General features: G+C 35.8%; 1 protein-coding gene across 1 annotated transcript; it reads left to right on the top strand.

The window, feature by feature from the left end:
- The first annotated feature begins 10872 nt into the window (after positions 1-10872).
- On the top strand, positions 10873-12753 carry LOC127253220 (cytochrome P450 71D9-like). Its single transcript, XM_051277667.1, has 2 exons — positions 10873-11766; positions 12035-12753. The coding sequence occupies exons 1-2, from the start codon at positions 10873-10875 to the stop codon at positions 12662-12664; spliced, it is 1524 nt and encodes a 507-aa protein (XP_051133624.1). The 3' UTR covers positions 12665-12753.
- Positions 12754-13151: the final 398 nt, after the last annotated feature.

The following is a 13151-nucleotide window of genomic DNA, read 5'->3' as shown; positions in this document are numbered from 1 at the left end:
GAGCGGGGCCTGTCGTGGTTGATCAGAAACCCCAATGAACCAGTGGATGTATCACTGGTGAGGGAGTTTTATGCTAATTTGAACCAGGCTGAGAGTCTAAAGCATGTCTACATTCGGGGAAAATGGGTAGACTGCTCAGCCAGGAAGATCAACCGACTCTTGGGTTGGGAACACCACTACCCCGCCCCGCCAAGAGATGCAAGACAAGCTGAAGGCAACGGAGGTCTGCAGTTCACTTGAACTGCAGTCGCTATACAGGACCTTCGCCACCACCCCTGCATATGAGAAAAGAAACCTGAAGTTCGGGTCGGTGGACGAAGAGAAAAAGGAATGGGTGAAGTGGTCGTTGAGCAGAATAATGATCACTGCTCACACCACTGACATTCGTCCTGACTACCTCGTAGCCCTTCGCTCAATCTTGGAAGAATCAAACGATGTGGATTTGGGCGCGATCATCGGCTTAGATATCTGGGATCGAAGAAGTGGAGACAGAACATTGGGTCACGGGACCCTGATCACAGAACTTTGCCGTCGCGCGGGTGTCGATTTGCCCACTCCAGCCCCAGAACTCCAAATGAAGCCGCTGTTCCCAACGGCCTTCCACAAAAATTGGCTGGAGTCCAAGGGGTTCACTCTCATCCCCAAGCAGAAAAAGAGGAAAGCACAAGCGGCAGCGCCCCTTCCACCAAAAAGAAAGATGAGATTTGTGGGGGGGGAAATCATAAGAGAAGATGTGACACCCCATACCGAGCCCGACTCTGAGAGAACAGTTTCCAATGAAGCTCCCAGCGATGAGGAAGAGAAGCCCTCCGCTTCGCTCGGGAGATCGAGGAAAATCTATTTGGGGCTGAAGCAACTATGAGTAATAAGGAAGGAAAGGCGCCGCGAGCGGCCGTGGGCGAAAAGAGGTCAAAGAAACAAGAAGACCCTGCTCCACCGCCTGTCAAAAAGCCGAGGGTGAAAGAAGCACTGCGAAAAAATCCAACACCCCCTCGGCGAGCGACGAGGCAGGAGAAAGGGAAGGGGAAAGCGGTAGATGTAGAGTCAAGCGAGGACACGATTCCCCTTTCCAGACTATGGAAGGGGATCGTCATCAGAGAACCCACCGCCCAACCCGAGAGACCTTCGCCGGCACGGCCAGAAATAGAGGAGGTATCACCAAGGCTGCCAAGCCCATCTGGCGATGAACCTGTTCCCTTCGACCAACAGGGGGCAGGCGAGCCAACTGCTGTTGGAATAGGCAAAGAAACCACACCCGTTAACCAGCCGGGAGCGGTGGAGCCTACTGCTGCTGGAGCAGAGGAGGAGCGGGAGACCATACTGACCGAAGAAACTATTGGCGGGATCGATGTCACCATTGAGTCATACAAAGAATATCCCGCCGAGGTCCCCGCTGCCACAACCGCTGAAGCTGCCAATGAAGCCGAGGAGGTGGAGGCAGTGATTCTAAATCTTCCTATTTTGCAGGTATCCCCGAGCCCAAGAACACATACCATGATCAGGACACCCGCAGAAATTCTGACTCCTGCCTCAACCAAATCTGATAAAACACTTATAGAAGAGGAGGAGGAGGAACAGGACAGGAAGTTTCAAGAACAGAAAGCTCAGCTGCTTGCCGCAGTACAACGAATCGAACGAATGCAGCAGCTCGAGCGAGAAAGAAAAAGGAAAATGAAGGTGCTGGTCAAGCTGCTAAAATACTGGAAACCGCTGACTCAACTCCAGCTGCGATTCAGAAGGTATTTACAACAGAAGAAAGCAGAGCAGCTGGAGTACGAGGCAGCGAGGCAGCTAGTATTCCTCAGGGATGTCTCCCCTGAGCCAGCACCCGATTCCCAAAACGAGGAAGAGCCAGTAGAAATCAGTTCAGCTGAGAGCGAGCGACAATCACCAGAAGCGGCGGGTGCTGGACCATCAGCCCCCCGCGCATCACTGGAAAATATTGAAAGAAGATTGGATGAACTCGACTCAGCCATTCTCACCCAATACATGATGACTCAGACACTAATAGACACATATGCTAGGAGTCTGGGTGCTGAACTGACTGCTGGAAAGAAAGCGACTGCCGCACTGGAAGAGAGGGTGGAAGCGCTAGAGACTCTAGCTGCAAGCATGGGTACGACGCTGCAGGAAATTATGAAAGCTCTCGCAGCTCTTACCCAACAAAACGCCATCCTAATGGAACAACAGCTTGACACAGCCAGGAGTCTCCTTCGACATGACTCCACCGGAGCCGAAAAACGACATGACTCCACCGGAGCCGAAAACGACATAGATCGGAAACACCAAACAGATCGCACGCATGCAATAGACAAGCACAGACAGAAAGAAGATCGCAGACAGGTTTCAGATCACACGCAAACAACAAATAGATAGCAAATCGCAGACAGGTTTCAGATCAGACGCAGACATCAGACAAGCAGCAAACATATGGCAGATGGATATATGGCAGGATATATGGCAGATCGCAGACAGGTTTCTGATTGTATGACAGACAAGCAGCAGACAGGTTTTTGATTGTACGATAGACAAGCAGCGGATGACAGAAAGATCTCAAAATCACAAAAGCTCCGGGTACAATGTAGGTTGAATGTACCCGGAGAAACACGGGTTCGTAGGCTATATCTACGGCATGAGAAAAGTAGCTCTGATACCATGTTAGAAATTTGGAGGAAAATAATGAAATTGTCTTTTTGATCATCAAAATAAGGAGCCTATATATAGGCAATACAAAACAGACTCGATAGACTCAAATATAAGTAATCTAATCTATGAATAAGATCAAATCTAGATATAAATCTACTAAATCTAAAACTGAATATCTAAAATATCTCAACAGTTTGATTTGATATTTTTGAAGGGAAAATAAAATTGGAATAGTAAAAGCAGAAATAAAATTTTAAAGTAAACAGAGCCAAGTATTTTTTTACTATTTACATAATTTGTTATACATTATATCAACAACATTTCTTCAAACCAAAATATAAAACAAAACATCCTAAATAATAGTTATGTTTGAAAATTTCTTTTAAAGATTTTGACTATTTAAAAAAAAATTTCTTCAAACAATATTAAATCATATATTTTTTTTTTTGGATTTTTTATATTATACTAAAACTATACATTAATTTTATTTATATTTTGATGTTTCAGTATATAAAAATTAATTTTATTTTAACATTTACATTAAAAATATATAAAATTATTTTTATTATTATACTAATATAAAAATATATATTTAGGGGCCTACTATTTCAATTTCGCCCCGGGCCTAAAAAGAGCCAGGAACGGGCCTGCCGGGAATGATCCGCATATGCTCAAAGTCTAAGCATGCGAAGATGAGAGAATTTTGAAATGAACATAGATCTTATGAACTACGTACTATCTTGGCATCGAGGTGAAACAAATTAATAATGGAAATTTAATTCATCGCCAATGGTGTTGTCCGAGAAACTACCAGTAAATTTGCGATGGAGAATTGCAAAGCCATTGACACCCTTATCGCAGCTAATAAGAAAATTTTAAAAATTGATGATGGCACAAATGTCGATCCCAAATTATTTCAAGAGTTTTAGTTGGTAGCGTAGACACTAAAAATATATGTCTAAAATCAATTAGATATCATATATTTTGGAAGAAAATAAAATTTCAATAAAATAAATATATGATATTTAATTATGCACATATGTTAATTTTTGTACAATAAATATCAACCATTAATGCAAAAATATGCTTAAAATGGAAGATATCGTGCAAATATTACGTGCATAAATAGAGCAATAATAAATTTGGCAACAAAATAAATTAATCTTGTCAATAAAGGAAGTATATAAATTAATATCTTCCAAACAAAGGCAATAATATAAAGATCTTGTCAACAAAGGAAATATATAAATTAATATCTTCCAAAAAGGCAATTATATAAAGATTTTGGCGAGAAAGGAAGGTGCACAATCAAATCCGTCAATAATGAAAAAGCAGCATCTGATGGAAAATGAAAAATTATAAAATCTTTCTATACACGTGGCACCATCCGAAAAGGAAGCCAAGACCACCAATCCCCTATAAATAGGAGACATGGCCAATTCATTTGAGACACCGAAGTTCATTTGAAGACTCGCGCAGGGGTAAGTCTCTCTAGACTCTCTGGAATGTTCTTTATTATTATTCGTGTCCTTCGAAGCGTTCTTCGTCGAAAAGTCACCGATTTGGACAAATGATCCAATATTGGTTGGCGAATCGATGGAGTTAACGTTCTTCGTCGTATGTTCGAAATGGAGGAAAAGGAAAACCAAAGATCAAATCCGCGGATCGTTTAAAGAGGACATTAAATCCAAAGCTTAGGATCAATTCACCCGTACGGAGACCAAAGCCCTCCAAAAGCGACAAAGACAAATCAAAGATCAAAGTTGCGGATCGTCCAAAGAAGATATCAAATCCAAAGTTGAGGATCAAATCGCCCACATGGAGACCGAAGCTCTCCAAAAGGCGGAAAAGGCAAATTAAAGATCAATGTTGCGGATCATCTAAAGAAGACATCAAATCCAAAGCCGACGATCGAATCGCCCACGCGGAGACCAAAGTCCTCCAAAAGCGGCAAAGCCAAAGCAAATGTCAAAGTCGCGGATCGTCTAAAGAAGACAACAAATTCAAAGATGATGATCAAATTGCCCACGCGGAGACCAAAGTCTTCTAAAAACGGCAAAGCCAAAGCAAAAGTCAAAGTCGCGGATCGTCTAAATAAGACAACAAATCCAAAGATGATGATCAAATCGCCAACGCGGAGACCGAAGTCCTCCAAAAGCGGCAAAGCCAAAACAAATGTCAAAGTTGCGGATCGTCCAAAGAAGACAACAAATCCAAAGATGATGATCAAATCGCCAACGCGGAGACCAAATCTCCAAAAGGCGGCAAAGACAAATCAAAGATCAAAGCTGCGGATCGTCCAAAGAAGACATCAAATCCAAAGTTGAGGATCAAATCGCCCACACGGAGACCGAAGCTCTCCAAAATGCGGAAAAGGCAAACTAAAGATCAAAGTTGCGGATCGTCTAAAGAAGACATCAAATCCAAAGACGATGATCAAATCGCCAACGCGGAGACCAAAGTCCTCCAAAAGCGGCAAAGCCAAAACAAATGTCAAAGTCGCGGATCGTCCAAAGAAGATAACAAATCCAAAGACGATGATCAAATCGCCAACGCGGAGACCAAATCTCCAAAAGGCGACAAAGCCAAATCAAAGATCAAAGCCTCGGATCGTCTAAAAAAGACATCAAATCCAAAGCCGACGATCAAATCGCCCGCACAAAGACCAAAGCTCTCCAAAAGCCGGCAAAGTCAAACCGAAAACCAAACCTCTTCGGATCAAAGAAGCCATAAAAAACTAAGTTGGAAAACAAATTGACCCGGAAAGAGAATCAAAGGACCCATTTAGAGAATAGAACCCGCTTTAAATTCAAATCAAATATAATTTGTACAAATTTTGTATTTATTAAAAATAACACAATTTTTTGTCCACAGGTAGTCTACAATACTTATCCTGTACAAGACTTGGTATTGTATTTGGAGTAGGTTTTAGGACACATTTCATGGAAGCACCTAATACCATTTTGAAGGTAAAAAATGGATTCTTCGATACTCGTCCATGAGATACTCTGTCTTATTCGCATAGAATTCGAAGAACCAAACATTTGTAATGCTAAGTTTGAACCTTCAACAAAATGTGTGTTCGATGTCTTTTGGTTGTGGAGCCTAATCGAGGAAGTTCACTTCCACAAGAAGACATAGCTAAAATATTTTCGGACAAAGGATAAGTTATATGTAGCAAATACCAGAAAATTGTAAAAAAATATTCTTATGTATACTTCATTATCACTATTGTCCTGTATTTATTTCTCTAGCAAAATATATCTTACATGTTTGCAAAAGTCGTTATTTCTGTACTTTGCCCGTGCGTGACGTTGACACCACATGCTGTTACGCACGGCCAAATGATAGAAATAACGACTTTTGCAAATATGTAAGATATATTTTCCCAATAGAATAAATACACAAAAATAATACCCTCCGTCCCACTTACCGTGTCTGCTACATTGTAGACACAATATTTTAGGAGGGTGTAATTAATAGATAATTATGAATGTATTAGTGAAAATAATTATCCTATAATATAAATAATTATAAATTAAGATTAAGATAATTAATTAGTTTAATTAAAATTAAAAAAAATTAAAAAGTTTAAAATGAGATTAAAGTGTGTAATCATTTTCCAAAAAAGAAAAGTGACATGGAATGTGAGACGGACAGAAACGACGACGTGGACATAGCACGTGGGATAAAGAGAGTAATTAGGTACACATGAGGATATTTTTTGCAATTTACATTACTACATGCTATCTAATCTGCTAAAATAAATTTCTTAAAATCATAATAATAATAAAGAAAATAAGTGGATACACATAATAAAAAAAAAAAAAAGTCAAGATAAGGATATCTTTATCAAAGAATTTTAAGCATGAAGACTTTTCTCGTTTCTAAAGCGTCATCGCTTGCGATTAATGAGAGGGTGCTGGAAATAAGTTTGAATTAAAGGGGTTGATTATTTTATATGTATTTAATAGCCAATTAATATTATTATTTTTGTCGGGTAAGACAATAACCTTACCATTTAGTCGTAGCTCAATTTTTATCATTGTTTCATTAGTTAATATATATATATATATATGTATATACATACATATACTCCATCAGTTCCAATACAATAGTTTTATTTACCATTTGTGTCCGTTTCAAAACAAAAGTCTTATTTTCATAAATAATCATATCACCGTAAAACTACCCCTACTTTTTTCATTTTTATTACACAATTGCCACTACTTTTTACACTAATATCCATACATTCTACTAACTATCAATATAATATCAATATTCGTTAAATCATGTGCCCAACTCAATTAACACTATAGTTTTGGGACTGAGGAAGTATTAATTTTCAAATATTAATTTAATAAACTGGGCGTTCCTGGCACGGTTCAAAAAATTTCGGGTCTTCTTTTTAAGGTCCAAGCACACTTTTTTGTGTCGAGTTCGATCGAGTTTTCGAACTGTACCTATTTTTTTCGATTCTAATTATAATCATAATCTATAATTATTTATATTATATAATAATTATTTTATTAATATATTTTTTTAATAATTTATTAATTATACCCTCTTGGCAAATATTATTTTCATAAACTGGGCGTTCCTAGCATGGCTCAAAAAAATAATATATTTGTAACATAATTTCGTCCCTAAAGTTTACGTAGCTAACGTAATTTTATTCCTAATTCCGTCTCTAATGTCATTAGTAACGGAAAAAGTAGATTTAGAGACAAAAATATTTTGTTACAAAAATAATTTTTTATTGTAGTGAGATTCTTGTATCTACATAAAATTAGACAATTAAAATGAAACGGAAAGAATATAAAATACAAAAACATAAAAAATTAAATATATTTATAATAGAAATATAAAAAATAAAAATAAAGTACTAGGAGAGAAGCTCAGGAGATATTTTGGATTCTTTTTTCTTTTTTTTTTTTTTTTGGCTTTTTTACATTTATTGCAGGCCTAGATGAGAGATCTTCACATTCGAGACCCTCCCTTAATTGTCGTTCATATGCAATTTTTGTTTTGACTTTCCGCATGTAGATAAATAAATTAATGCATATATATCTAATAATTTAATTTTTCAGAAGGTTCATCTAACAACTCTAATTTCAAAGCAAAAGTGTTTGGTTGTGTATATTTTTTGTAGGGTTTTTCCAATTCATATATTTTTTTTCGGCAAAAACATCATATAAATATTTACTTTTTTTTTTAATATATTAAAAATTAATTTTATATTTTAAAATATCATATAAAAATTTATTTATATTACATCAAATAAGTAGTCAATTTTAAAAATTTACTATGAAAGGGTAAACTGATTTTTAGTGAAGTATCTCAACTTTTATCATTTTAGTCTGGAGCTGTAAGTGAAAACTTTTTGCGATTTTAGTTTTTTTGGCGGGGGGCAAAATTAGAAGTAAAAACACCTCCTAAAAACTAGTCAATACTGGCATTTGCTCTCACAATTGGACTTGATGCCTTACCTATTTGAATTAGCACACATCCACCCAAAAAATATATGGATAAAAGTAGTTGCTTCGACAAAACATAACTTTATACAAAAATACGAACATAATTAAACAGTAAATTATACTATCTCCATCATTGAAATTCATGTCAATTTGATCGGACACAAGTTTTAAAAATAGTGAGTTTAAAATAAAATTATTTTATATAGTAAAAAAAAATGATATTTTTTAACTAAAAAAAAGAGAATATTTTTAAATGACAATCAAAAATAAAAAATGAATATAGATTTAAATGACATAGGGAATATATAGTATTTGTATTTAAATATACATACATAAAATTTATTGGGCTGCTCTTCTTTGTGTTAGCATTAAGCAAAGTATACACATAAAGTTATGATAATTGAATATACGTGATTTTCTCACATTTTTAGTTGATGTATATCTATCTCTACGTACTTGTACAATACGACATTTGTGTGTTTGAATTGTTTGAATATACGCGAATAATAGTTTTTGCGATTTTCTCGCATTCTTCATGGTTCAATTATCGATCACGAAGATTGTTTCACATGCATGGAGCCATCATTCTTGAACTACAGCAAGCAAGAATAACATATCATGCTGCTGACTACTACGAACTTTAATGATAATATAACGTAGGGGTGGGCATCGGGTCAGATATTTCTAGTTTGGTCATTCGGATGGCTATTCAAATTTTTCGGTAGCTTAAGATATGATCCAACCCCGACCTGAACTTTTTGGATACCTGAGATATCAGGTACTTGGATATCCACCATAATTGAGTTCAGATACTTTAATTTTCTATCTTTAATATTTTTGTATTTAAAAAGCACTCCTTCCGGTCTAACTTTGGTTAGACAGAGAGATTAAGAAATAATAATATTTTAAAATAAAAGAATAAAAAGAAAGTATTATATAAAATTTATTTACAAATTTTAAATATATGATGTGATAAATAAAATAAAAAAGTAGTGACAAATTAGTTATTATTTGATAAAGTAGATGTAATAATAACATTTTTTAATTATAAATTGATCGTGCATAAATTTAAAGGACAGTAAAAAAAAAATGACATAATTACAATAAACGAAGGGAATTTTTTTTTTTTTAGTACGAATATATATTTATTTTTTGTATTTTGTAGTTAAAAAACACTAAATATAGCATGAGTTTTTACTTTAAAAATAATCTTTGTTTAATTTTTTGTTTTGTTAAAAAAGTGGACTCTGTTTGAAAATAATTCCGTTAGTAAAATTTTTTCGTTAAAATGGTCATCCGGGTGCCAGACTCGCCACGCTGGCCTGCCGTTGCTGATGTGGCGCTGACGCGGCTGATATGTCATCGCAATGAGCAAGGCCGTTTCGGACTTTCTTTAGGCCCTGAGCGAAAATAAATTATAGGCCCTACAAATAAATGATTAAAATGTATTTTTAATAATATTACTAATTGACGTTGATTGAACAAGAGGTTGAATGATCGTCTAGACAATGTCAATTTGAGAAAAGAAGATGAAAGACAGTCTCTCTAAAAGTTCGAAAAATAAGGACCGAAGGAGGGTGAAAGATATAACAGAAAAGGTGAGACAGGTTTGATCGAGTTGTTGGGGGCAATACTATAGGGTGTAAGACAAAGAAATATAGACGATTAGAAATAAATAATTTTTTTTTATATATGATTAAAAATTTAAATTTAATTTTAAAATTAAATAGGATAATTATGAAAAAGGAAAAAAATATAAATTAAAAGTTAAAATTTTAATAATAATAATAATAATAATAATAATAATAATAATAATAATAATAATAGATAATATTTAAAATATAAGCCCTTTATTGATTAGGGCTCTGAGTAGTTGCTCACCCTGCTCCTACTATGAGCCACCCCTGGCCATGAGATGCCACGTCAGTGGAATTTTTTTTTTTTATTTATTTTTCATTTTACAAAATATCTTGATAAACTATGTTTTTAGTATTGTATATAACTCCCTTTATCATATTTAGGATATTTAAGCGGACTCTGTTTCAAAATAGTCCTGTAAGTAAAATTTTTTCGCTAAAATGATCTTCTGACGTGGCATTCACGTGGCGATGACATGTCAGCCGCGTCAGCGCCACGTCAGTAACGGCTGCCAGTGTGGCAAATCCGATACCGAATGACCATTTTAACAAAAAAAATTTACTTACGGAACTATTTTTACACAATGTTCACTTAAAGTTTACTAAAAAAATAATTTACCCTAAAAAAAAAACATAACCTAAGAGTTCGTCATTTTTACAATTTTAAAAAAAAATTTACTATTAAATTATTCATTCTTTCAAATAAAATACATTGTTTTTTTTTTTTAATCATATCAAATAACTATATAAAAGAAATAGGCAAAATTATTTACAATTCACCAGTAGTTTAAAAATTCAGCATCATACTCCCCTTATTTAAAAATTGTACAAAATTTTTTTATATTTTAAAAAATATTGTATAAAATACCTTGAAAATTGAATAAGATTTTCTTGTATTTTTGAAATATTGGATAGAATTAATATTGTGAAAAAGACATAAGGAAAAACAATATAAAATTTTCATACTACTAGTGAGACATTGCCTAAAAGATAAAAAACAAAAAAATCATAAGCAAACATAGACAATGTCGTGGCAGAATGGTTCACTTCAACTATTTATAGTTCAAACTTGCATGTAATTTGAGTCGAGTCACCATTCAATATTCCAATCTATGGATACTGAACTATCATCTTCGATCATCCTTTTTTCATCCCTCATTTTTCTTGCATTCTTATGGAATGTAATCACTCGCTCCAAACTCCCCCGGAGCTCCAGCAAACTTCCGCCGGGGCCGAGAAAGCTGCCATTCATCGGGAGCTTGCACCACCTTATTAAGTCGCGACCACCCCATCACATTTTAACCAACTTAGCGTCGAAATATGGGCCGTTGATGCACTTGCAACTAGGCGAAGTCAGCGCCATTGTTGTGTCGTCGCCTGAAGCAGCAAAAGCGGTCATGAATACGCATGACGTCAACTTTTCTAATAGGCCATCCCTCTTTGCCTCAAAAGTAATACTTTATGAGAATTCTAATGTAGCATTTGCGCCGTATGGCGAATACTGGAGACAATTGCGAAAATTTTACACAATAGAGCTGCTGAGTCCAAAGCGCGTCCAATCTTTCCGCCCCTTAAGGGAAGAAGTGTTTATGAATATGTGCAGTTCGATAGCTTCGAAAGAAGGCTGCTCCCTCGACATGTCTGAGAAACTTTCTTTGATTACGTGTGACTTGATTTTGCGGGCAGCCCTTGGCAATACGAGTATCGATGAACACTCAGCATTGGTGTCCATAGTCATTGAAGCTTTTGCAATAATCGGAGAATTCAATCTCGGCGATCTTTATCCCTCCATCAGTTTGTTTAAAGGAATCGGTGGATATAAAGGCCGGTTGGAGAAGTTGCGCAAATATATGGATACGTTGCTCGACAAGATTATCAATGCTCGAAGAGCAACCAAATCTCAAGATCAAGAGGAGGAAACCTTCATCGATGTTCTCCTCAATTTCCATAAGGATACGGGGCATGAATTCCAATTAAGTGATGATAACATAAAAGCTGTGCTAGTGGTTCGTCGATAAAAAATTTTCGCAAAATACTTATAATCTACTCGTGGTTTGAAAAATCTGCATCGTATCGCTAAATTCCCTTATGTTTTTAAAAACAATAAACATCACATAAAATACCTTTTTAGGGAATTCTGTGCACTATTTTTTACGAGAGTGCATGGAGTATGGTGCAAAATTTTTAGAAAACATGTTACTTATGAACAATTTTGTCAATTTTTTTTTTTTTTTTTTCTGATTTTAAATGTTTGTTATTTTTGTTGCCACGCAGGATATATTCGTTGGTGGGATCGAAACTTCATCGGCTACAGCAGAATGGGCTATGGCAGAAATGATGAGACATCCAATTGTTCTTAAGAAGGCACAAGATGAGGTGAGACGGGTTTTCGGCGACAAGGGGTTTGTCGATGAGTCCGACTTCGATGAGCTAAAGTACCTAAAGTTAGTGATCAAAGAGACTCTTAGAATTCACCCACCGGGGCCTCTACTGCTGCCGAGAGAAAGCTCGGAGGCCTGTGAGATTAATGGCTACACAATACCTGCAAAAACAAGGACTATGGTGAATGTATGGGCCATTGGAAGAGATCCTAAAATCTGGAAAGATGCTGAGAGCTTTATTCCAGAGAGATTTCTCGATAAAGATATTTCTGTCGATTACACAGGGAAGGGTTTCAAGTTCATGCCTTTTGGTGCTGGGAGAAGGATGTGCCCTGGAATGGCATTTGGCCTTGCCAATGTCGAAGTCCCGTTGGCAATGTTGCTTTACCATTTTGATTGGGTTTTGCCACAGGGAATCAAACCAGAAGATTTGGACATGGGAGAAGCCATTGCCCTTTCAGGAAGAAAGAAAACCCCACTTTATGTGATTCCCAAATTGAAAAACCCTTTGCCTCTAAAGTGAAATCGAGGGACACTATCTTTGTTAATTTCTATGATCGAGCCATTTCATAGTCATGGGAAATAAGGCTTGATGTTATGTACTACAGTGGATTTGTCTGCTTTTTTTTTTTTTTTTTAATTAGGGTTTTAATTTTGTTTTTGATTTAAATAGTATTTTAATTTGATATTATATGTAATAGTGTAGAATTGTGCGAGGTAAAGAGTCGTGGCTTGTGTTTGAAATAAAATTAAACAATATGTATGGATTTTGAAGTTTCAATTTGATTGTGTTACTTTTTCAAAACTTAGGCCAATAATTCCATCTATATATATCTTGTGTGAAAGAACATCTTGTTCTTAATTGTAAGAATGAATCTTCCATAGTTCTTTGTCACTTGATTATGTGTGTGTGTAGATTTATGTATAATTAATCTTGAGGACATTATCACATTCCATAGTTTTAATTTATGCTAGACGACCTTTTCAATAATTGCGGATAAGATTTAAGA

Source organism: Andrographis paniculata, unplaced genomic scaffold, assembly GCF_009805555.1.
Source record: "Andrographis paniculata isolate CXL003 unplaced genomic scaffold, ASM980555v1 Contig50END, whole genome shotgun sequence".
Classification (NCBI taxonomy): domain Eukaryota; kingdom Viridiplantae; phylum Streptophyta; class Magnoliopsida; order Lamiales; family Acanthaceae; genus Andrographis; species Andrographis paniculata.
Note: the sequence above shows the minus strand (reverse complement) of the source record. Positions and strands in the feature narration are given on the sequence as shown.

Bases quoted from the DNA above. Each gene is read 5' to 3' on its own strand.
- LOC127253220 (XM_051277667.1), top strand. From the start codon at position 10,873: ATGGATACTGAACTATCATCTTCGATCATCCTTTTTTCATCCCTCATT. The intron at 11,767-12,034 runs GTTCGTCGATAA...GTTGCCACGCAG, and splicing joins ACATAAAAGCTGTGCTAGTG to GATATATTCGTTGGTGGGAT.